At 37.6% G+C, this 24,540-nt stretch overlaps 1 protein-coding gene across 4 annotated transcripts; it reads right to left on the bottom strand.

The window, feature by feature from the left end:
* Nucleotides 1-58: 58 nt before the first annotated feature.
* Nucleotides 59-23,668, bottom strand: LOC149719735 (DNA-dependent metalloprotease SPRTN-like). Of its 4 annotated transcripts, none has more exons than XM_089852282.1 (9): nucleotides 23,527-23,668; nucleotides 20,420-20,803; nucleotides 19,297-19,439; nucleotides 11,433-11,541; nucleotides 11,317-11,361; nucleotides 8,025-8,099; nucleotides 5,434-5,662; nucleotides 5,211-5,366; nucleotides 59-2,266 (listed from the first exon to the last, which is right to left on the bottom strand). In XM_089852282.1, exons 2-9 carry the CDS (start codon nucleotides 20,789-20,791, stop codon nucleotides 2,043-2,045), a joined length of 1,353 nt encoding a protein of 450 aa, XP_089708408.1. In that variant the 5' UTR covers nucleotides 20,792-20,803; nucleotides 23,527-23,668; the 3' UTR covers nucleotides 59-2,042. The 4 variants fall into 4 exon arrangements, with proteins under 4 accessions (XP_089708408.1, XP_089708407.1, XP_089708410.1 ...); XM_089852281.1 differs by lacking the exon at nucleotides 23,527-23,668 and adding an exon at nucleotides 23,347-23,520; XM_089852284.1 differs by lacking the exon at nucleotides 23,527-23,668 and adding an exon at nucleotides 23,347-23,520 and having other exon boundaries at nucleotides 5,211-5,321.
* Between the last annotated feature and the right edge of the window lie 872 nt (nucleotides 23,669-24,540).

Genomic DNA, 24,540 nt, shown 5'->3' with positions numbered 1-24,540 from the left:
TTTTGAAAAGTGGCTAATTTTCGTTTTAAAACATCAATTGGGTTATAATAACAGTAGATCCAAGGTAAAACGTCATATAGAAATTTATTCATTTTGTAATATGAAAAAGAAAATTGATATTTCACATACCTCATTTAAACGGAATTATAAATATACCCCTGGTGACGTCATAAGAGGTTGACCAGCGCGAGACAGATTTCATTACGAGAGCTAAGCCTAGTTTTTAAACATCGCGCGCGCGTCAAATTCGATCACTTTGAAAGCACCACCTATCAATAAAAAATAGGACTTGCGGAGTCGCGCGTGCCGCGTGCTCACGCGCGCTCGAATCGTGACGTCACCAGGGGTATATGGAGTATTCAACTGTCAAAATAGTTTTAAAAAATTCTGAGAGTAGGTTCCGAAAGCCGGGGTTTTAATAATATTTGGAAAATTATAATGCATTATATCATGAGTTAATAATATGTTAGCTCCCTATAAGTTACTCAGGCTCCATAAACGTAATGTATCCAGCGATTTCTTCTCATTTCGCCCGCGCGGGAAAAAAATCCGAATGTTGCGCTCTCTCTTGTCGAAAAACAAAAACCCGCTCGTACGGCTCCTCGACCTCGAGTCGTCGGCTGTTTTTTCACCAAGGGAGTGTTTTAGTCCTGAATTTTTATGTTTTAACAATTTAACATTAAATCATGGCGTATGTGTCAGTACTGAGACAAAAAAATGCAGGAACTCAATGCTATTTACCGATATTGATAAAGAATGCTAAAGATAAGAGTTGTTATTGTGATTTGCAACAAGAAAATTATACAACTGAGCTAAATCCAATCCACTGTTTTCTTAACCGAGGCTACTGAGCTAAATCCAATCCACTGATCTCTTAACTGTTTTCTTAACCGAGGCTACTGAGCGAAATATTCGGCTGCTTAAATAGCTCCGATATCATTGGCTAGCTTCCACTACACGCGCTTCCGGGGAAAAACCGGAAAGAAGAGTAAATAAGATCATTATCATTCACGTGGCGGCCGCAGAGCGTCGCATATAATTGGGAAGCCGGCGGCGCGGGAGAAAACGCTGGAGTATAAAAATGAATTGCCTGAGTAACTTATAGGGAGCTAACATATTATTAACTCATGATTATATAAATAGATATTCTGAATCAGAAAGATTTGATCTTTCAGATGGGAATAAAACCTTTTAGTTTTAAAAATAGCGATTTTTGGTGACTCTAACACTTTAAGTTTTCCAATGTATTTGTTGCACCAATATGAATAAGAAACATTTAAACTATAAGTAACAGTCTTTCTAGAGCGCATTTTTTTACAAAAACAATTCTAGACATTTTTAAGGATTGCTCTCGAGTTTTCTGTGTTAAGAGAGGATGAGGAGAAATTTTCATTAATCTTCCAATAAAGACTTATCCCCAGAAATTTTACCCACTGAAATCAAATTCCCTGACGTTTCCCTGACCTTTTCGGCCTTTTTTTAAATTCCCTGACTTTTCCAGGTTTTCCCTGACCCGTGGCAACCCTGAATTATTATCAACGCATAAATATTTGACTCTCAATTGACAAACATAATATCACACGCGAACATTTTCGGTTCAGAAATTGTTTAAGCCCCCCCCCCCGCCACTCCTTATAAATGCTAGATTCTCGCTGGCCACCACTGACTGGAAAATAACACAAAATTAGCTTTTGAGAGGTTAGACCAAACCATGACCAAACCATGTTGCGTAGGAACTAGATGTATGAGGGGCAGGGGCATTTCCCTCTGCAATATAACTTCGGTTTTTACCCTTAAATGTCGAAATTCCCCCTCCAAAAACTTCACCCTCTCGTAAATCCCATATAATAGTTAATACTTTTTTTTCAATTGTTTAATATCCATGGAAATTTTTCGTCCATATAAAATTCTTTATTTTTTTTTTTTAAATCCAGAATTTAATCGATATAAAATATACCTTAGTATTTTTTCAAAAAATTTTAAAACTTTGAAAAGCGTCAGAAAAAGTGTTTGAAGTAAATTTAAAGTAACTAGTGAAAGCATTAAGACGAACTTAGTGACATTCCTTTCCCTGGAAAAGCGTTGCCTGAAGTCTTTTTCTTGTCTGGTGAATCGGAACGGTAAGATGCTATAGTGACTATGTTCGATGCACCATTAGTATCAAATTTCTTATCATTTTGCGACGTACCATCGCTCAAATATTTCTTGTTTTTTGTTACGGTAACTGTACTACCTCCGTTAATTCTTACAAAACCTCCAAAATTACCTAAAAATTACCCAAAATTTGAATTAAAATCTTGTTTGCCAAAAGAACCTCAGTTTTTTGATCTATGAATATTCGCAGAAGCCGATTAGGCTTCACCATAAGGACATCATCTCTCTAAGGGCCCAAGCGCATCTATTAGCAAAAACATCTAGTTCTGCTAGATGTGACGTAGATTTTGTATAGGGGCTCCTTCCGAATTTTTCGTGAAATTCGCGGGAGAGAAAAATAATTTTCAAAATCAGCCACGACCGATATCCTAAGCCGTTCGTGGTCTAGACGCGAGCTCTGAGATAACGCTCCCAAGCGGTTGGGAATCAAACTAAAACAGGCGGGTAGGCGAGAGAGGAAGGACTGAGGGGAAAAATAAGTAAGAGAATTTCCAGAACCCACCCAGCTCTCTCAGACACAAGAGGTAAATTCGCGCTTAGTAAAATTCACGAAGAGCTGTCGTGAAAAATGTTCAATGCCGGGTTACTCTGCAGCGAATGCGCTCGGCCTCTGTTTAGGCTATACAATTATTATACCACTTGAGATGAGACGGATGGCTGACCAAATCGGACATACATACATTTCAACCGTAACATAGAATCTTGGGCACTTAGAAAGAGATAATGTCCTTATGGCTTCACACATGAAGTGCATAACATGTACACGGGGGAGCTACTCGATATATTTTAAGCTCCTAGGAAATAACCCTCCACACACGCGGAGGACAGTAATTCGGTTCCTTCGACTGTTTGTACCTTGAGAACCGATTTACCAGGTACATAAATTCGAGAACTACTATAAAGACCGAGTAGGGTCTCTAAAATGCACAATACCAAAAATGATTTGGGAGTAAGGCACGAAGATCTTATCAATGTGGGTAGCTTTTGCTTGGACTATTTAAGACGCCGTGTATCTGTTTTTACGAGGATTTTTTTTCTGTTCTCGCTCAGGCTCAGGCCAAGGCTTAGTGTAATTTTTGAGTCTACTATTATTCGCAGAAATTTAAAAAAAAATCATATAATATTTAGTTGAAGACTTATTAAAGCATTCGAAATTTTTCGAAACTTGAGTTTTAAAACGTTGAATATTTTATAACGACTACCGAACGGCGAATGATACTGCAATTTTATAGAAAATTGTATTGGAACCGTCGCCGATTGGTCTGACATTAAAGAAGCTAAAGAGGCTTATGGTTGAGTAACCGCTTTTTTGGTCGTCTGCTTAGTTCATACTTCGGCATAAGTTTATCATGCCTCTAAGTACACAAATTTGGGTTACAACTGGGCATCTTAGTCAGGCTACTGTGACGTCAGAACTCGTATAGCGCTAAGATCCGAAGAGAAAAAATTTTTGAAATTTGTGTCGCGGTGGAGCAACCAAGCGGTCGAGACGATTACTAAATGGGTCACGTGAAGAAAAATCATCCAATGGGATAAAGGAGATTTTTACGTTTCGTATTGGTAGGCATTGGGGGGGGGAACGAATTTTACTTAAGCAACCCTAAAATCCCTCTCTCACATGAGATAGAGGCGGTTTCAGTCCTGAAACATTGTAAAAGGGATAAAAGAAACGCTAGGCTAGGCAGTACAATTTTCAGGGTTCATACAACTTTTGTAAAACAAATTTCCCTGAGATTTCCAGGTTTTTCCCCATATACTTCCCTGAATTTTCCAGGTTTTTCCCGTATATGGAGTATTCCATGGAGCAAATGTTAACGAAGGAGGGGGGGGGGGGCAAATTGGACTATAACATACTCAAAGGACATCCCCGTATCTCTAACATAACCAGAGTTACGAGCCTTCAAAGTATAGTGTAATGTTAATCCTACGGAGGGGATGTTTATGAACATTTTGCTTAATTACTCGGCCCCAGTTTGTCTTAGTCACAAGTCTTTAGTATGGTTGGATACAGGATAGGGGACAAATAAGACTATAACATACTCAAAGGGCATCCCCTTATCTCTAGTAGAACCAGAGTTATGAGCCTTCAAAGTATAGTGTAATGTTAATCCTACGGAGGGGATGTTCACGAACATTTTGCTTAATTACTCAGCCCCTGTTTGACGCAAATTTCCCTGATTTCCCTGAATTTTACTAAAAATTATAAATTTCCCCGAGTTTTCCCTGAGGTTTTTTGTCAACTATTTATTTCCCTGATTATTCCAGGTTTTCCCTGTTTTCCAGGTTTGAATGAACCCTGAATTTTGTATTGAAGTTGAGGTGATAAATGATACGGAGAGAGTATAGGATTACATTAAAGGGAGCCAGACAAAACTATTGCCATAGGAGTAGCAGCCATTTTTCTACTTAGAGGCATGATAAACTTATGACTTCGGGAATGTCTTAAAATCCATGGCCAAAGCTATGAAAACGTTAGACTCACGGACTTTACGTGTGAAGCGAGGGGCTAGCCACTTACGAAATATGGTGTACAAGCCTTAAGAAATATATTTCGATATTTCGAGAAATATCGTAATATTGAGAAATATCGGAAATATAGGGAAATATCTGAAATAATGAGAAATATCGGAAATATTGGGAAATAATGAGAAATATCGGAAATATTAAGAAATAATGAGAAATATCGGAAATATTGGAAATACGAAGGAATAATGGAAATATTGGAAATTTAAGGGAAATATCGTGAAAATATTGGAAATTTTAGGAGAAATATCGGGAAATAAAGAAATACAAAAATAATAGAAATACTGAGAAATATTAGAAATACGAAGGAATAATCGAAATATTGGAAATTTAAAGGAAATATATTGAAAATATTGGAAATTTTAGGAGAAATATCGGGAAATAAAGAAATACAAAAATAATAGAAATAAATCGGAAATATTTGGAAATAAGAAATCTGGTGTACATTTTTTGGGGAAGTGAGTAGCCCCTCGGTGTGAAGTCTAATCGGCTTAAGATTATGAAAACTACTATCGGTAAATGGGTAAACTTACCGTTTGCCTTTCTTTCATTACCAGGTCTTTGGTCTTTTTCGCTAATTTTACCTCCGAAAAATGTTCGAATATCTTTTGAATTTGTAGCTTGGGAATTCAATTTTGGAGTTGCTGGTTTTGAAATGTTTGTTTTAGGCTTTTTCTGACCATTGGGTTCTATCAAAACAATATTATATTTCTTGAAAAACGATAGACAAAAATAATAATAAATAAACAATCCTACGGTCTTGAGTTTTTCGTTTCTTTTCACTTGGCTCTGGCTCTTTTATTTTGATGAACATTCCTCCACAAGTCGCTTGATGTTGGCTCCACCATGAGTCGGCTGGTTGAGGCTTTCTATTCATAGATCTTTTAACATAACCAAAATATGGCTTCCGTTCGCGACAAGGACCATCGCAGCGCCACCAATGGGTTTTGTACAAATTAACTTCGTCATGAAAGCTGTGATACACCTAAATTGAATTTAAAATAGAATTTTAAAATATTTTTAAACTGGTTAACTACTATTTCAATTAAATTATTAAATTTATCTTATCAGGGGTGTAGGAAGTAGGAGCCAGCTCGGGCTCGTGACGAGCGAGCCGAGTTTGAGCCGAGCCGAGCCGCCACTTTTGCGGCTCGATTAATTAACGAGCGAGCTTTTTTATGGTCGAGCCGAGCCGACAGGCATCGAGCCACTACGACTCGCGACCCGGTTCGCGAGCTTAGTCACTGATATAGTGCTTTCCTTTTTAGTCTTTATTCTCTCCACCAATAGCGTTCCGTTGTAATTTTACATGAAATAAAGCGTGGGAAAAATCTCTCGCCTCTAGCCTTGAGCATATTTTACCGAGCGGGTTTTACTGAACCACTACATTCCTAAACATGAGATGGCATTTATAGTCGTTCTCAAGGTTGACGTTGGTAGTAGCAATTTTTTTAAACATGTATATATTAAACGAGCCAGCTCGGCTCGGCTCGATCATTTTCGAGCCGAGCCGAGCTAGAGCCGAGCCAAGACCCAGATCGGCTCGAATCGAGCCGAGCCGCCGTTTTTTTGACTCGAGCCGAGCCGCCGTTTTTAAAGAGCTCGCTCAGCTCGGCTCGTGAACAGTCCTAGTAGGAAGTTGTTCTGGTAAATATCCCTTTACAACGTTGGTAAATTATCGAAACTTGTGCTTGGTAGGGAGGGAGGAGCCGGCTTTCTAAGCCATATTCTAAAGTTTATATCTGAACGCATATTTTAGTAAAAAAAACTTTCAGTATTATCAAAAACGGATTTATGTGAGAAGAACGTTGAACGTAGCAAATTCACTACCCATCCTCGCATACTTTATTGAGAAACGTCGTCTGCTTATAATTTGACTCCACCCACAAATTCTGTATATAGCGACTTCTAGAGATCGAAAATGTTCTTCTTATCTCTATTTTCGTGGTTAAATATACAAAGAAAGAAAAACTAGATGCTTGAAAAAGAAACATCAATTATTTATATTCTTAACTTTAAAACTTAATTCCACTAAATCGGGAGTTATATCGCATTGTTGTCCACTTTGCTTTTTTACCACTGGCGCAATTTCGGAAAAAATATTTAACCACGAAAATAGAGATAAGAATGACATTTTCGACCTCTAGAAGTCGCTATATACAGAATTTGTGGGTGGAATCAAAATATAAGCAGACGAAGTTTCCCAATAAAGTATGCGAGGATGGTACCAGAGGCTGAAGCTATGATCCCACGTTCTTAGTACATAAATCCGTTTTTGGTATTATATCTTAAAAGTTACTTGTCACGATTTTTGTTCTGTATAAAACTATCAAAAAACACGGCAAGAAAATAAGACTCAATTTTTTTTAAGTAACTAATCTAGATTAATTCCAAATCAATTTTATATTGTTTAGATCACTGAACAATTAGGCGCATTATGAAGTAAACAAATACGGATACTGCTCCTTTGATTTAAAATTTGGTTTGTTATTTACAATAAATATCAGTGAACGCCGCCCATTGCTGATACTCCACTAGAGTGGTGCATTAAAACTTTATTTTTTTCTATGGTGTTTTAGAACAGATTGTTTGCTTAGTCCTTTTTCAGTGTTTTTTTGTGATTGAGATTAATTTCTTCTTCCAGAGAACCAGGAAAAAAGCACGAGGATTTCTTAAACAGGGTTCGTACAAAATTTTTGGAATGAAACTCCCTGACTTTTCCAGGTTTTTCCTGACTAAATTCCACAAATTTCCCTGACCATTTGCAAACGCACATGGCGAACATATATGAAAACCAATCTAAATTCACTCGAATCATTTTTGCACGAGTTATTGTTATAAAAATTAGCCAATTAATTCGTTTAAATTTAAGTGAATATAACTGGAGCGAGCGAAGCGAGCTCCGCGAATTTGGGGCTCTGGTCATATCACAAACAACACATTTTCTGGTCACCCTTATACTGTTATCCAAACTTTAAATTTCCCTCCAATATATTTTTCCCTGACATTTCCCTGACGTTTTAGGTCCATTTTAAATTTCCCTGACTTTTCCCTGACCATTTAGGCCCATTTTCAATTTCCCTGACTTTTCCAGGTTTTCCAGGATTTCCAGGTCGTGTACGAACCCTGTTAAACAATTGAGGAAAGGTTTTTTTGGTCGGTAGAGGGTAGGCTTGGTACCAGGAGGAGGCATTATAACTGAGTGGGCAGATTGTGTGATTTGACCCTCCCTCCTACTTTATAAATTTACCTATTCAAAGCACTTAGCTCGACAATTAATACGCTTTTATCTTGGTATGTAGTGTAAATATTATGAAATGGACGTCATGTAATAAAATTTAACTTACAGTGATTTTGGTTCCACATTGAGCATTGATTCGGTTCATGTGTTTATGGAATTCAGGACCATGCGCATCGTGATCCTAAAAATTATTTATTTTAAATAAATACTGAATTCAACATATTTCTGAAAATGAATGAGATAATGAGCTGAGCAAAAAGATATTTTTAGGACTGTTAAAACACGTGAAAATTATTATCAGGTTCATACGAAATTTCCAAAGCCAATATCCCTGATATTTCCAGGTTATTCAGAGTACTTCTTATAAATTTCCAGGTGCATTAGAGATTGTTTCTTTCTAAGGTCCCTATCCCTTTAGAGATAAATTTTTCTTTCTAAAGCCTGGTTCACACCTGGCGAATTGAGGAGCGAACTGAAGGCGCGAATAAGCAAAGAGAATATACCAAGAGGAGCGGAAGCTCTAGCATTTTTTGGTAGCCCTGAGTTTTAGGGTTCTAGTTCCGGTGAGTCACGTGATCGCGAAATTCGCGTCGTCTATTCCGTAGTCTGCTAAAGTAGGGTTAGCTTCCTTAGATCAGAATCATCAGACAACGATGTCGTTAACACTATGGGATGGTAAAAAATGTTGAAATAAATTGCCTAAATAACAAAGGTATCTTCTTGAAAGAGAGTGTGATGATACTTACATAGAAGACAGATTAGGGATTGAATTGTTCTTTGAGGAAGTTAATAAATCAAATGTCTTTAACCACGGTATTTTAGAACACATTGATGAACAAATATCCTCCTTTAAATTACTTGAAAGCACCTCAGAATCAAGCTACATAAACACTAAGACTCGGCTCTAAAATTTTGTCGATATGCAGACGACATATTCTAACCAATGAGAGGTGTAGCGAATAAGCCAATCACGAGAAACCGGATGTAGTTCCCTAAAACTCTAAGCCACCAATTTTAAAAGCCTTGGCAAAGGCTAAAGCTTCCGCTCCTCTTGGTATATTCTCTTTGGAATAAGTAAGCGAATAGGTCCAAGCGAATGAAGGAGCGAAGAGCTGTCACACTAGGCAAATTGAGGGGCGAACTCTCCAAAATGATAGCTGTAGGGGGTGCTATAGTGGCGGGAAAATCAGAAAGTTTGGCTGGTTTGTCTTTTTTCATCATTTCCAATGGATGATAGAATGATAGAAAGAAGGTGCTTGCATTGCATTGGGGTAGGATTTTTGTAGCTAGAGGATGAACTTAATCCACCGGCCAAGAAAAAAATCATAAGGACTGTATGGCATTTGATTAAGCGTCGTAACCAATTCAGTATCTATAACCTATTGCGGCAATTACGAATGAATGATAGAGCCAATTATAAGAAGTGGTTGAGAATGACTCCGACAACATTTGAGAGTTCAATGCAAATGGTGGGTCCTTATATCCAGAAGAACGGCACAATTTTGAGAGAAAGCATTCCGCCAGGTGTACGTCTTGGTCTTGCTTAAAGATAAGGCCAAGAATATAAGGATGAAAGAAAGAAAAAAAATCTTCTTTGGTCGCTAGAAAATAGATTTTTGGGCGATAATAGATAAGAGCTGAACAGCGAATAAAAAGGCCTCCTACCCACCCACATTTTATACGGGCAAAGCTGACCTATTCGCTCGTAAAAATAGTTTGGAAACTATTCCTGGCGAACGGGGTGAGCCAATGGCCAAAACTATGTCGGACTAGGCGAACGGACGAGCGAACTGTTCATGACGGGCTATTCGCTCCTCCGTTCGCTCCTCAAAACGCCAGGTGTGAACCAGGCTTAAGGTCCCTAATAGGGGTGTGCGGGTAGTGATTTTTCAATTTTGAATCGGGTTCGGGTAATCAAAAATATTGTTTTCGGGTATCGGGGCGGGTACCCGAATTTTTGTCGGGTATTCGGGTAATTAGGCTTAGCCGAAAAATGGTTGTCGGGTAACAGTCGGGTATTAAAAGTTAAGACAAATAGTTATCGGGGTGGGTACCCAAATGTTTTTCGGATAATTAGGGTTAAATAAATAGATACTTCCTTCAAAAATTCCCTTCAGTACAATATTTTTACAGTTATATCTGAATTGAAGTCAATTCTAGGTTCTTCAATGTATTATATTTTTTAATTTATTTCTTTGCGATGCTTTCTCTAACTTTTGGTTCCGCTTTCTCCTTAACTCTTAGTCTTATTTCAACACAGAATACTGGCAATGGGATGATATAGGTGTGTCGCGCTGCGTGCGGTGATTCTAGTCTTTCTCAGAAAGAAACTATCACCTTATGTGAACCATATTTCACCTTGAAACAGTGTTTCCAGGCATTTCTTCATTCTTAAAAATTCCGATTCTTTTTAAACTGGACAGTGGGTGGTCCCCTTTCACCACTGATTCCCATTTTCGTACCCGTGAATAACCCGACAACCGTTTCGGCTTGACACGGGTAATGGGGGGGGGGGAGTATTTTTTACTACCCGAGTAGTTTCGAATAGTTGGAAGAGTCATTGTCGGGTATCGGGTCGGGTACCCGCACACCCCTAGTCCCTATCCCTTTAGAGATTAATGTTTCATTCTAAGGTCCCTATCCCTTTAGAGATTAATGTTTCTTTCTAAGGTCCCTATCCCTTTAGAGATTAATGTTTCATTCTAAGGTCCCAATCCCTTTAGAGATTATTGCTTCTTTCTAAGGTCCCTATCCCTTTAGAGATTAATGAGGCTCAAGAATTTTCAACTTGAGAGATAGATTACTTTATGACGTGAAAAAAAGGTGGTTCTATAATCTTCTAAATAATTGGCTATTGAAATTTTAAAGGGATGGTGAAGTGGAAAATCAAGTGATTTTTTATGGATTCTTCTTCGAATTATAAAATCATACTGCAAAGTGAAACATTCAGAAAATACCTCCGAATGATTCCAAAGTTCAAATTAGGTTCACATTTTAAGGATAATTTGAAATAAGGACCTCCAACCAACCGCGCAACGCCCTGCCTTCCTGTTAATAAAATTCCAGTTGTACACTCTATATCTCGCGCCACGATTATCACATCGCGCGCAAATTTAATCAAACCTCGTGATAAATTTCATTTGGCATGGAGCGTGCCACGAGAATTTTCTTAACAAAAAGGCAGGGCGTTACGCGATTGGTAAGAGGTCCTTATTTCAAATTATCCATGATAAAATCTGAACCTAATTTGAATTTTAAAATCATTCGGAGATATTTCCTGGATGTTAATTCACTACGCAAACTGGTCTTATAATAAGTAGAAGAATTGATAAAAAAAAAACACTTGCTTTTCCACTTCACCCTCCCTTTAAGAGGATTACGAGATTAAAATCACTCACTTTGTTGTTTCCAACAACGAAGAGAAATGCGTGAATCATTTCATGCTAAAATAAGAATTAAAATTAAAATTACATTAGCACAAAATAAATTGAGTATTAAAAAATATTTCAATTACCAGAAGGGTTTGAACCAAATCCCTTCTTGGGCGTAATTTTAAAAGTGGTTCGCTGAGCCTTATAGAACACAGACCACCTCTACCTTCGTAGCAACATAAACCAGCGCAACTAAAAGAAAATATTCATTTTTTAAATTAAATGGAAAATAGCCCCTTCCAAAAAGTTTGACTGCCTTGTGCATCTTGTTGTTTAAGTTCTTCGCGCATGCGCAATTGGAGCTAAAAAACGTCTTATCTAGGTTGTGAACTAGGCTATGCGGGGAAAATACTTCTTGTTTGTAGGAAGAACTGAACTGACTCAGACTAAGAACATTTTTTCAAAACTTTTTGGAAGGGGCTATTAACTTCCCAGAAAAACTGCTATGCAAATATCAACATAAACTTATCTAAATAATATTTAGTCAGTTTCAATGGACTCTAGGTGCCTGTTCCTGTTCCTGACACTGAGCTAGAATATATGCATTAAACCTAGAGTCAGAACATGGGATCTCGAGATCGACGTTTCGGGATACACTTTTTGTCGAGCACGAATCTTTATCAAATACGGGTGGCGCCACCTATTAATCACTTGAAGAATTTTATTATTATCGTCTGCTGCTATAATCCGCGTTACAAGCTGTCGAAATAGTTTTTTAAAAGTGTTAAATAAAATACACGAGTTAAAAACTCTAATCCTTTTTAATCTAATAAATAGATGAAATAAAAATCATAACGAGGTTTCTGATTGCAAATAAGCCAGTAAAAGTTGTAATTAGTTCCGCTAGAGGCTCACAGGTGGCGCTGTCATGCTTTGATAAACGTACTTGATAAAAACAATGTGTTTCGCGGTAAGCCGATTTGAATTGTAACTCTAGGTTTAATCAAGAAGTGATATCTAGTTTATTAGGGAGAAGGTATAAGATGCCTAAGTATAGACCTATTCACACTTATGGCCGCGCAAGAGCAGTTACAATGTATGGCGGCATGACTTTTATGCTTCTACGGAGTTAACATGTAAACTTAACTACGATGGACGTGTGGGAGAACTTTTGTAATTTAATATTAAAATAAAACGCCAACCAAGAAAGTACAATTAAAACCATGTTTAGAAATGAAGTGTTTAAGTTTTAATGGAAACGGTCCATTGATATTAGTAGGTTAAAACTCACTAAGCCTCGGCGACGGTATGAGATCATCGCTTCATCGGCGATGTCCGCCACTCCGCCGCCGATGCCGTGCCAGCGCTACGTATAAAATGCTCGTAAGCCTTGGCGCCCAATTTGGTGTGTAGAATTTCACTAACTACCTTAATCTTACATCTAACAATTGAATCGATAAAATTTGAGGTAGAAAGTTCAATTAATACATTTGCAACCGGTAATACAACACTGTTTTATGAAAACATACTCAAACTCGTAACAAATAAGGCAAAAGAAATGGTTACAAAAATACTACTGGCAACAAACATTCTTTCTGCGCATGCTCATCTCTCGAGAATTTTACCCCCTTTTTACCCTCGCTCTACCGCGCGCCATAGTCCCAGTCCCCCTTTCAAAATACAAGGGGGGACGTAAAAGTAGGCCGGGCTATTTCGCCTCTCCCCAGTCGGAAAATACGTAATTTTTGTCATTGCGTCACGCTGACGTGAGTTGTCAAGAACCAATGAGATGCTGGTTGTAATTTAGAGGCGGAGATTGACTCCGGACCTACGTTTGGACTGGAGATGAAGCTGGAAATGTGGCGAATTTATACCTTCTCCCTAATAAACTAGATATTACTTCTTGGTTTAATGGTTTAATACATATATTGTATCTCATTGGACGTATATTGAAATAATTTTTACCCGCCCGGTGCAGCCTTCTTTGGAATCCCTTTATCGGGATTTTGAAGATAATCAAGGGATCTTATTTAATCGATTATAAAAAAAATTTACAAATTTATCGGCATATTCAAGAAATACCAGTGATTCAATTTAAAAATTAAAATTTTTATCCTGCTCTCCAGCACACAAAATATGCGTGCGACACCCAATATCTCATGCCATATGACATCTAGGAACTTTTAATTGTTGGAATTCTATTAGTCGAAGATGAAACTTCTATCTTTGCAATCAAAACTGAATCTATATAAACAACTGGCTACGGGGAAGAGATAGTCTGACGTCACGCAGCCCCCTCTGGTTGGCTTTTTTGCGCGTAGAATACCGCTTCCAACTGTTAGGGGGATGGGGGATGAAACTCCAGTAAGAGATAGAAGGGTGTCACGTTTCAGGGTCACAACTGTTAGCTCTCTATAGAGCTATATCAGTTGAAGGGGGGAAACGTCACTGTTGGGCTTGCCATTAAACGGAGCCGGTTTTCACCCTCCCTCCGTGCGGGCTGCTGAAGAACTCTATGCTAAATTTCCCGCACAATATGGCGCCTAGGCGGGGACTAGCGAAACCCCGCCTCAAAATATCTCCTTTCCCCCCCCCGAAATGAAATAGCTCTATTGATTTTTAAAATAATTCCGAGATATTTGTTGGCATGCATTTCTTGGTTTCAATTTTCACTCACGCCTTAAAAGGTAAAGTCAGGTAACTTAACAGAATATACCTTAAAAGAACGGCCTTTTTCTAAAAATAAAAGTAAAAAAAAAAAAATAAATGATCTATTATTACAAAATAATTAGCATTTAATTAGTCTTAAAAACGAGGACCACTGTGCCGCCATTAGTGGCGTCTCCTAAACCGAACCACATACAAAGTACTAAAACCATTCAAACTCTTGAAAAACATCTACATTAAGTTTATTCTTGACAGGGTTCAAAAAAGCCCAGCCCACCGGGTTTTATTGGGTACTTGGGTTTTTTACAACAAAAATCTTTAAAATGAAATATTATTCTAGCATTCAAATTCATCTTAATTGAAGATCTTAGTGATCAGGGTTGGTTTTTTATGGTGGGTAAAACCCAATAAAACCCGCGGCTTTTTTTTTTGGGCTGGGTTTTTTTAATTCGAACCCCGATTCTTGATGATGGAAAATCGAGAATAAAAGCATTATTTTAATATGGTTCCCCAAACTATGTATTGAACTAATTTTCCAACCTTTACTCACCAGGGACACAAAACCCTTACCATAGACGAGAATTTGAAAAACACACCCATTGGTTTAAATTAAAGCGCGGAAAACAAATCATATTTCTCAAAGAAATTTCAATGAATTTGATACTTTCCAAGCATAATGATCATAAAATAACGAAAACTTTGTGAAGAAGTTTAGTATCCCTTAGAAGCCTAAAACATGAAGGAAGGATACGAACTATGGGCTCTATAGGTGGCGCCCCCAGACGGCGAGCAAAGTAACTAAAGTTTCGAAAAAACATTGAGCAAAATGGTGTAAAAAAACGGGTTTGTCTGCTTCTGCTAGGTTTTTTTAGAGGTGTGCGTTAACCGCTTCAATAGAAAAATTCTATCCAGTATTCGATAAGCCCATTTTCACCATTCGATAGGAATATCGAATATTGAATATTGAATACCGAACTGACTATTCGGTTAAAGTTCGAGTGTTCGACTACCATAAATTTAGGTCCTTGGCACTAGAGAGACCCACCTTATTTTAAAAAAATATCATCCCAATTTTATTTTTCTCCCATAAAAAAACTACCATCAAGTGCCTAGGAAAATTTTAAGAAATACTTGGCCACCAATCACGAGAGGTATTTTGAAATTTAGGAGCTTCTAAATGTTTTTCTCCTCGCTTTGTATTAACTATTCGCGAATATTAGGGTTACTACCCGATTAAACGCGAATAGTTAAGCCTAGTATTCCCGAGCATTAGGGTGAACTATTCGCGAATACTAGGCTTAACTATTCGCGAATACAAGGCTTAACTAATCGCGAATACTAGGGTTAACTATTCGCGAATACTAGGGTTAACTATTCGCGAGTATTAGGGTTAACTAATCGCGAGTATTAGGGTTAACTATTCGCGAGTATTAGGGTTAACTATTCGCGAGTATTAGGGTTAACTAATCGCGAGTATTAGGGTTAACTAATCGCGAGTATTAGGGTTAACTATTCGCGAGTATTAGGGTTAACTAATCGCGAGTATTAGGGTTAACTAATCGCGAGTATTAGGGTTAACTATTCGCGAGTATTAGGGTTAACTAATCGCGAGTATTAGGGTTAACTATTCGCGAGTATTAGGGTTAACTAATCGCGAGTACTAGGGTTAACTAATCGCGAGTATTAGGGTTAACTAATCGCGAGTATTAGGGTTAACTAATCGCGAGTATTAGGGTTAACTATTCGCGAGTATTAGGGTTAACTAATCGCGAGTATTAGGGTTAACTATTCGCGAGTATTAGGGTTAACTAATCGCGAGTATTAGGGTTAACTAATCGCGAGTATTAGGGTTAACTAATCGCGAGTATTAGGGTTAACTATTCGCGAGTATTAGGGTTAACTAATCGCGAGTATTAGGGTTAACTATTCGCGAGTATTAGGGTTAACTAATCGCGAGTATTAGGGTTAACTATTCGCGAGTATTAGGGTTAACTAATCGCGAGTATTAGGGTTAACTAATCGCGAGTATTAGGGTTAACTATTCGCGAGTATTAGGGTTAACTAATCGCGAGTATTAGGGTTAACTATTCGCGAGTATTAGGGTTAACTAATCGCGAGTATTAGGGTTAACTAATCGCGAGTATTAGGGTTAACTAATCGCGAGTATTAGGGTTAACTATTCGCGAGTATTAGGGTTAACTAATCGCGAGTATTAGGGTTAACTATTCGCGAGTATTAGGGTTAACTAATCGCGAGTATTAGGGTTAACTATTCGCGAGTATTAGGGTTAACTAATCGCGAGTATTAGGGTTAACTAATCGCGAGTATTAGGGTTAACTAATCGCGAGTATTAGGGTTAACTATTCGCGAGTATTAGGGTTAACTATTCGCGAGTATTAGGGTTAACTAATCGCGAGTATTAGGGTTAACTATTCGCGAGTATTAGGGTTAACTATTCGCGAGTATTAGGGTTAACTAATCGCGAGTATTAGGGTTAACTAATCGCGAATACTAGGCTTAACTATTCGCGAATACTAGGCTTAACTATTCGCGAATACTAGGCTTAACTATTCGCGAGTATTAGGGTTAACTAATCGCGAATACTAGGCTTAACTATTCGCGAATACTAGGCTTAACTATTCGCGAATACTAGGCTTAACTATTCGCGAATACTAGGCTTAACTATTCGCGAATACTAGGCTTAACTATTCGCGATTAATCGGTCAGTAAAAAATTTACCAAGGCCCAACCTTGGACTAAATAATGCTTTACGGGGACTAGACACTCTAGCCTTTGGTAAGGCAATCCGGTTTGGCTCACAAAAGCCATTGAAATAAGGGGGAAGAAAAGACTACTTTCATTTATTTACACATCCGGTTTACACGGCGCAAGCGCGACTTTTCAACAAATCATGTCCTTTCACGACTGAGATTTGTAAACGACTGATTTCGAAGAAGCGGGCTGGATAAACTAAAATTTAAGTTTTCATTTAATAATGACGGTTAAATACTGTATTTATCCAAAATCCAATTTGCGATTCTTGATATTCTGACCCCACTTATGTGAAAGGCGTTAAATTTGAACCATTTCCTAAGCCTTTGACCAACTTTGCTTTTCAAAAATCGTTTGGAATAATGCGCGCACGCGCGATGTATAACAAAATAATAGATCCAACCAACAAATAAACAAGTTGGCTTGGTCTCGTCTCCATCTAAGGGATAGGACCACGTGACTAACAAAGTTGAATATAGTACCCTCTGTCGTTAAGGGACAAAAAAATCTCTGATTTTTCTGATTGGATTAGAGTCTGACTCTTGGGGTAAAACAGGCTCTGCGCATGGCAAAAATCAAGCCAATCAGGGTACGCGCACCGCGGTAAAACGTAAACAAAAAGCTTATGTTTTTCCATTTCAATTTCCTTGAATCACTTTCACAATTGCCAAACAAGCAAAATGTTTATTTTTCCAACTTTTAATTATTTCATTAAACTCTACTTTTAAATTGAGCAAAAAATTAACATTAGTCCCAAGGTTTAGCAAAATGAGACCAAGCGGCAATTTTACTTGTTTACATTGTACCATGGATGAAACAAGGATAGCCGACTCTAGGTTTGGCCTATAGTAACCGATTTTGGAAATGCGACCCCTTTTTTTCGAAAGGAAAAACGGGGGGATATTAACATTGGGGAAACTAGTCTCTTGCCCCCCGCGCATCTAATTATGTTCCGTAGGAAAATTAGAGGCCGCTAGAAGCACCAGCTTCTGCAACGCTTCTGTCATGCCTCTACCGGACGTTTACGGAAACTACCTGACTCCTGAGTCGACTCTCCTGGTTTGCTCCAGGTCTTTCTCTCAGACCTTGTCGTCTGTTAGCTTTTTTTTTCTTTATTATTTTGGGACACTTCAGCAAGAAAACTTTAACACGGGAAGATTCTGGTCCATTATATAGAAGGTGGGTGCATGCTCTTCGCATGTGTGTGATAGGGCGAGTCGCTTGTGGCGCCATCTACAAGTGGTGAGGTAAACTAAAGGCTCTTTCAGACGATCCAACTTTTTGACTCAGCTCGATGGGTCAAAAAGTTGTATCAACTTGCCCAAATTTTGAGGGGAAAAGTGAAATAAATCCTTCCTATTCATAAGGCTAAACGTTTACCACCAAATGGCTCTTTTTAAGCGCCACCTACCTTGCCACTTAGGAAATAACCGCGAAAAAGGCTTTTTTTTGTAATTCAATTTGATTGGCTGGAGAAATGAACTTAAAAAGTTTTTTGGTGACTCAACTCATCCAGCGTCTATTCACACGATCCAACTAGTTGATTCAACTCGAGTTGACCCATCAAGCTGAGTCAAAAAGTTGGATTGTCTGAAAGAGCCTTAAGATATTACTAACGCCTTTGTTAACACTCGAAGTTAAGCAGCCTCGATTTCGGTCAGTACTTAGGAGGGAGACAACGCGGGTTCGAATCCCGCCCGCAACATTTTATATTTAATTCATTTTTATTAATTTCCGTATTAATTAATGGAAGGAAAAGTGTTTCAGAGATGCAAAGAAGTCAATTAAAAGATAATTAAAATATTTGAAAGATGAAACATTAATTACGATATTTATTATTTGTTATAATATAATAGTTCCTTCGCTCGTCGATAGGGGCGCCATGAACCACTCACCACACACCACACACGCAAGGAGGGGGGATGGAAATTTTCTTTTCAAAATGTCGCGAGACCCGCCTCAAATAGTTTGTCTAGGTTCTTAAAGGGAGGGTGAAGTGGAAAATCAACTGATTTTTTATCGATTCTTCTACAAATTAAAAGACCAGTCTGCATAGGGAAACATGAACCAAATATCTCCGAATGATTTTAAAATTCAAATTAGGTCCCGATTTTAAGAATAATTTGAAAGAAGCCCCTCCGACCAATCGCGTAACGCCCTGCCTTTTTGTTAACAAAATTCTCGTGGCACGCTCCATGTCTCGCGCCACGATTATTTTCAAATCTCGCGATAAATTTCATTCGACACGGAGCGTGCCACGAGAATTTTATTAATAAAAAGGCAGGGCGTTACACGATTGGTCGGAGGGGGATACTTCAAATGATTCTTAAAATCGGAACCTAATTTGAATTTTAAAATCATTCGTCGGAAGTATTTCCTGAATATTTCACTGTGCAGACTGGTCTTATAATTAGAAGAAGAATCGATAAAAAAAATCACTTGATTTTCCACTTCACCCTCCCTTTAAATCATGTTTTAATGTCTATGGCCTCATAGAGCCCAGAGATCGTATCCTTCCTCCATGTTTAAAAGACGAGGAAATATAATATAAGATTTTTATCTTCTCACACTGTCATTTTTGGACTCCATTTGACTTCAACACCTTGCAGACGTCCCCAAAAATAGCTGTCATTGAACGTGAGAAAAAGACCATGCACATCAGGAATAGGATCTATCAACTCCCAATTTTCATCTACGATGCTTTTAGGACTCTAATATTAAAAGAAATAATATTTTAATTTTGAATTAAATGATAAGAAGTCGCCAATGTAAAGGCAGGGTTCACACAACTTTTGGAAATAAATTTTGTTTTCCTGAGATTTCCAGGTTTTCCCCATATACGTCCCTGAGATTTTCAGGTTTTTCCCAATATACGGAGTATCCTATGGAGCAAATGCCATCAAATGACGGGGGGCAAATAGGACTATAACATACTAAAAGGACATCCCCGTATCTCTAGTAGAACCACAGTTATGAGTAGAGATGTGAAATTACCGTAATTTTAAAAAATGGTAATTTACAGGGTGAATTACCTAAAAATTACCGGGTAAATTACAGGGTGAATTACCGAAAATTACCGGGTAAATTACCGGTAAATTACAGAAAAATTACCGGGTAAATTACCGGTAAATTACAGAAAAGTAAATTACAGAAAAATTACCGGGTAAATTACCGAAAAATTACCGGTACATTACAGAAAAATTACCGAAGAATTACCGGTAAAAATTACCGAAGAATTACCGGTAAATTACCGATTAAAAATTTGAAATTACAAAAATTACCGTAATTTATGATATTTTATGTTTTAACAGGCATATTACCGAGGTAATTTTGTAATTTACCAGTAAATTACCATTCTAAAATTACGGTAAGATATAAATCGGTAATTTACGCGGGATTTGGTAAATTACCGGTAATTTACGGACGGTAAATTACCGGTAATTTACGGACGGTAAATTACCGACTCATATCTCTAGTTATGAGCCTCCAAATATAGTGTAATGTTAATACTATGGAGGGTATTTTTATGAACATTTTGCTTCATAACTCGGCCCCTGTTTGACGCAAATTTCCCTGATTTCCCTGAAATTTACTAAATTCTAAATTTCCCTGAGGTTTTTGTCAACTATTCATTTCCCTGATTTTTTCAGGTTTTCCAGGTTTGTATGGACCCTGAAAAAGTGGTACTTACGTGAGATATTTTTGAGGTACTTGGCTGATTTGGCCGTACTACCTCATTTCCAATCTCTTCTTGAAGTAGTTGAGCAAATTTATAATCCTCGTCTACCGTTTTATCAGCGATAGATGTTAATTTGGAATCAGAAGACACTTCCTTGTCAAGCTCCATTTGTATTTTCTTGGCAAATTCAAAATCCCTGTTTTCTTGAAAAGAATCCTCACTATTACTGTTATCAGAGTCCAAGTTTATCGTTGCTCGTCTAGGGTTTTTCGATCTTTCAGTTGGCATAGCCGGTTTAACCTTTGCCCTTGAAAAAGTGGCTTCAGCATCAAATTCAGCTTGGAGTTGCATAGCAAACCGCAAATCTTCATCCGTGGTCGCCATCTTATGGACTACCTGTAAACAGGGTTACATCAGCTCTCAACCAGTCTGGGAAATAAGGATATTTTTTAAACTAGTCCTTTGGACCAGTGAGCCCCTAGTGTCTGAAATAATAAACTGGTCTCCGGACTGGTCCCAGCCTTTGCTCTCCAATAGATTTGCAATTAATAAACTGGTCCCGAGGACCAGTAACCCCCACTTCTTGAATTAAAAAACTAGTCCAAGCAATTAATAAACTGGTTTTGGACCAGAGGAAGTGTGCTATTTTCCAAACTGCTCTCAACTAGTTGTAAACGTTAGCCCCTGTTCCCCTGTTACAATATTTTTCAGAACTAAAGCATGGATAAAGAATGCGCGTGAGGAAATTTGTTTTCACGCTATAGGATAGGCAACTCCCTATATCGAACGACAGCTTATTCTGTATATACTCTGTTACAACATCGGTTGTCAGCACGCGCAAAGCTGTTTCTCTATGTAACCTAGCTTTGTACGTGCTGTCAAGAGACCAAAAACTTCAGGATTTAAAATATTGGGGAGTTTTTTAGCTAGAGTGCACGGACCTCTAGGCCTTAGTTTCAAATACGTGTAGTAGGCTGTAGGTAATTTCACACGTATTTGAAACTAAGGCCTAGAGGTCCGTGCACTCGATCTAAAAAAACTCGCGGATATTTTAAATCCTGAAGATCCTGAAGTTTTTTGTCTGTTGAAAGCACGTACAAAGCTACGTTACATAGAGACCTAGCTTTGCGCGTGCTGACAACCGATGTTGTAACAGAGCATATACAGAAATGGCCCGAGATAGGGAGTTGCCTATCCTATAGCGTGAAAACAAATTTCCTCACGCGCATTCTTTATCCATGGTATAACCATCTGAGCTAATCCACTCTTGGGTATTAAGTATTTTTCACCTCAGCGTTCAGTAATAAACTGCTAATGGAGCTAGCAAAATAAGGTGAATGAACCATTGATAGCTTGACCTAAGAAAATAATTTTGAAACACCCTCTCTAACATACCCAATTTAGGGTTGGTACTGGTAATTGGGAACACTTTTTTCAAATCTTTGAATAACTTCGGTGGCGCTAACGTTAGACACCTGAAACTTTCAGGACATGAAATTTGATTCTTAAGACACAATTCGCTGTGATTTCAGCTTTTTAACTCTTCTAAATTTCGCACAATATCCTATTTCCAACACCCCTTAGAGGAACCCAAATGTGAACAGTCGCTGGTAAATGTAAACACCCTGACCCTAAATAGTGAACGCGGGACCCAATTGGGAACACCAATGTTAATCTAATGGGAGGAATAAAAATAGGTCCTAGGAAAAAAGCTACCAATACGTAGGGCCTAAATTCATGCACCCGGATTAAAGTTTACGCAGATTTCATAAGTGATAATTGGATAAATAGTTGAAAACCATACCTGAGTCAAAATGCTCAATAATACGTTGAGAAGTCACATTTTATTCAGTCCCTAGCGTAACAGCTGACTCGGTTTGCCGTTTTCCCGCCCAATAAGTAGTGGTAGCTACGGCCCTCTTACGGATAAATTGATAACTTTACTAAAGGCGCGAAATTTGAGTCTTTTTTTGGGTCAATGATGTATTTTGAAGTTAATATTATCCGAAAGTAGGTTTTTTATACCACTGTTACGTTTTATATTTAAGTAAAATAGCTTAAAAAGGATTCTAATTAACATTGATATGTCGTGTTCACATTTGCAATTTTTACTTGGTTTTTTTCCAACTCTATTTTTGAATCGAATTCCGAATCGAAATCAGAGATTTTAATATCAATTTTATAGCGAAAAACGTGATCTATCTAATGGTTAAAGTTTTGTTATCGTGGGATTATTGTAACTCTTGCTAAAGCTTATTCCCCGATGGTATTGTATTAAGAAACACCTAAAATTGGCATCAACTTAAGTTGATTAGTCCGAGTTGGTGCGTATATTAGTCCGTATCTTTCATCCACGTATTCCTACAATATTCTAACCATTTTTATCGTAATCCTCGATATTCAATCTACAAATTGAGCCCTATTAAAAGTAGTTTGAGCCGCTCAAAAATTAGTTACAAAATTTTAAAGAAAAAGTGTTCACATTTAGAATCGTTCCCAATTACTGGTACCAACCCTAGTAATATTTTGGAAAAGGGGGAAATTTATACAGTTGATAAACTTTGGTAATAACCAACACAGGCGCACATTTAGCCGCTCATAAAGTATTCCTTTCGACCAAATAGTGGACTGAATATTCGAACCAACGAATTGCCTATTGTACGGGCCTAAAACTATGGATATGCGACACTGCGAGGCCTGAAAGACGGTCAAAAATTGTTGAAACTCAAACTAAAATTCTATGGTCTGTTTGCATAATTTAACGCCAGAAAAGTGAAAACCAGGCCAAAATCTGGCTTAATTATACCCAGCATATTGTTATTTAACGAAATATAGAATAATATTAGTAAGCACGCTCAGTCAAAAGTTGAACCCAAACCAAAATAGACAAGGCATTAGAACTAAATTAAAGTGTTTAAAATTAATGAGCAAAAACCTACCACCAATGTGACCGATCATAAACGTTTATGAAGATATTTATTAATTCAAACGCACTTTTAAGCCATGTAAAAATTAACTGAACTAGCCATGAGCCTTAAAATTCCAATTTCTAATTGAAATTATTTTAATAGACTAACGTCTTAACCAAAAATACACAAACAATTAACTTTATAACCAACCTTCTTATGACTCTCAATTCAAAATGTTAAGCAGACCAATAAGCGGACGATTTCACAAGGAAAACAGTTGCAGCAATAAGGGCTGTAAATAACTCAATTTTTCTTTGGCTGGCTGTGCTAGCCCACTCGATCACGCACTCTAGTCAAAGAATTCCATTGGATTATCGGCGGGAAAATTCGAAGGAACCGAAAACTAACAGGTTCTATGAGAAGAGGTTGGTTTTTGGCCATACTCTCTCTGTCCCATAGAGATACAAGAGGAGCAGTTGAGAGCCGTTTTTGTGACGGTTTTAAGGCATTCGCCCCTTCGTATGTGTGATGGGGTGAAAAACTGGTGGCGCCCCTACACGCGGCGAAGGTAAACTAAAAATACGAAACTTTTTCTCTTCGGGAAAACAGCCGCGTTAACGGCATTATGTAAAAGAAAGACATAATTTTTAGGAAGAAATCAAATTAAGAGTTGTAACTTCGTAATATTTTCTTTGGTAAATATAACCCCTATTTCTATTCAAAGATATTATGCCTAGCTTATAAAATAAAAATGTTTGGTATTGTACAAAGCATGAATAAAGGGCAATTAGGCCCTACATATAATGTAAAACATTAAATGGTATCTACAGGGTTATTATTGTCCTTGGAAAAGTATAAGTTTTGTCAATTTTTTTCCTGATAGCTTCTTTTTTGAGCTGATTATTTAAATCCTTGCTGATTTTCCAAAGTCTAATGTTTGTGTAAATTTTAACCACTTTTTTGATTAACACATTGACGTGATGTTGCGGGCCAAGTTCATCATCAAACATGTGATCTGTTAAAGTTGGGAAAATGTTTTCTGACACTAATTGTCCCATTACTAGGCATTCGATTTTTAAGGAAAGGTATTTTATCCTTTGCTGAAAAACTTTTACAAGAAGGAACAATGCAATATTTACCCATTTAGGGGTAAATAATTAGGTTTTAAAATAACAAAAACTAATGCAAATTTTGATTTCTTAAAAAATAAATTATAATCTTTAA

This window comes from Phalangium opilio, unplaced genomic scaffold (genome assembly GCF_054372755.1).
Source record: "Phalangium opilio isolate 3A_F unplaced genomic scaffold, DU_Popi_V2 ptg000002l_1, whole genome shotgun sequence".
In the NCBI taxonomy this organism is placed as follows: domain Eukaryota; kingdom Metazoa; phylum Arthropoda; class Arachnida; order Opiliones; family Phalangiidae; genus Phalangium; species Phalangium opilio.
The sequence above is the reverse complement of the archived record's forward strand: the minus strand, read 5'-3'. Positions and strand labels throughout refer to the sequence as shown.

Bases quoted from the DNA above. Each gene is read 5' to 3' on its own strand.
- LOC149719735 (XM_089852282.1), bottom strand. From the start codon at position 20,791: ATGGCGACCACGGATGAAGATTTGCGGTTTGCTATGCAACTCCAAGCT. The intron at 5,663-8,024 runs GTAAGTTAAATT...AATTCAATTTAG, and splicing joins AATGTGGAACCAAAATCACT to GTGTATCACAGCTTTCATGA. The intron at 5,367-5,433 runs GTAGGATTGTTT...TTGTTTTGATAG, and splicing joins GAAACGAAAAACTCAAGACC to AACCCAATGGTCAGAAAAAG.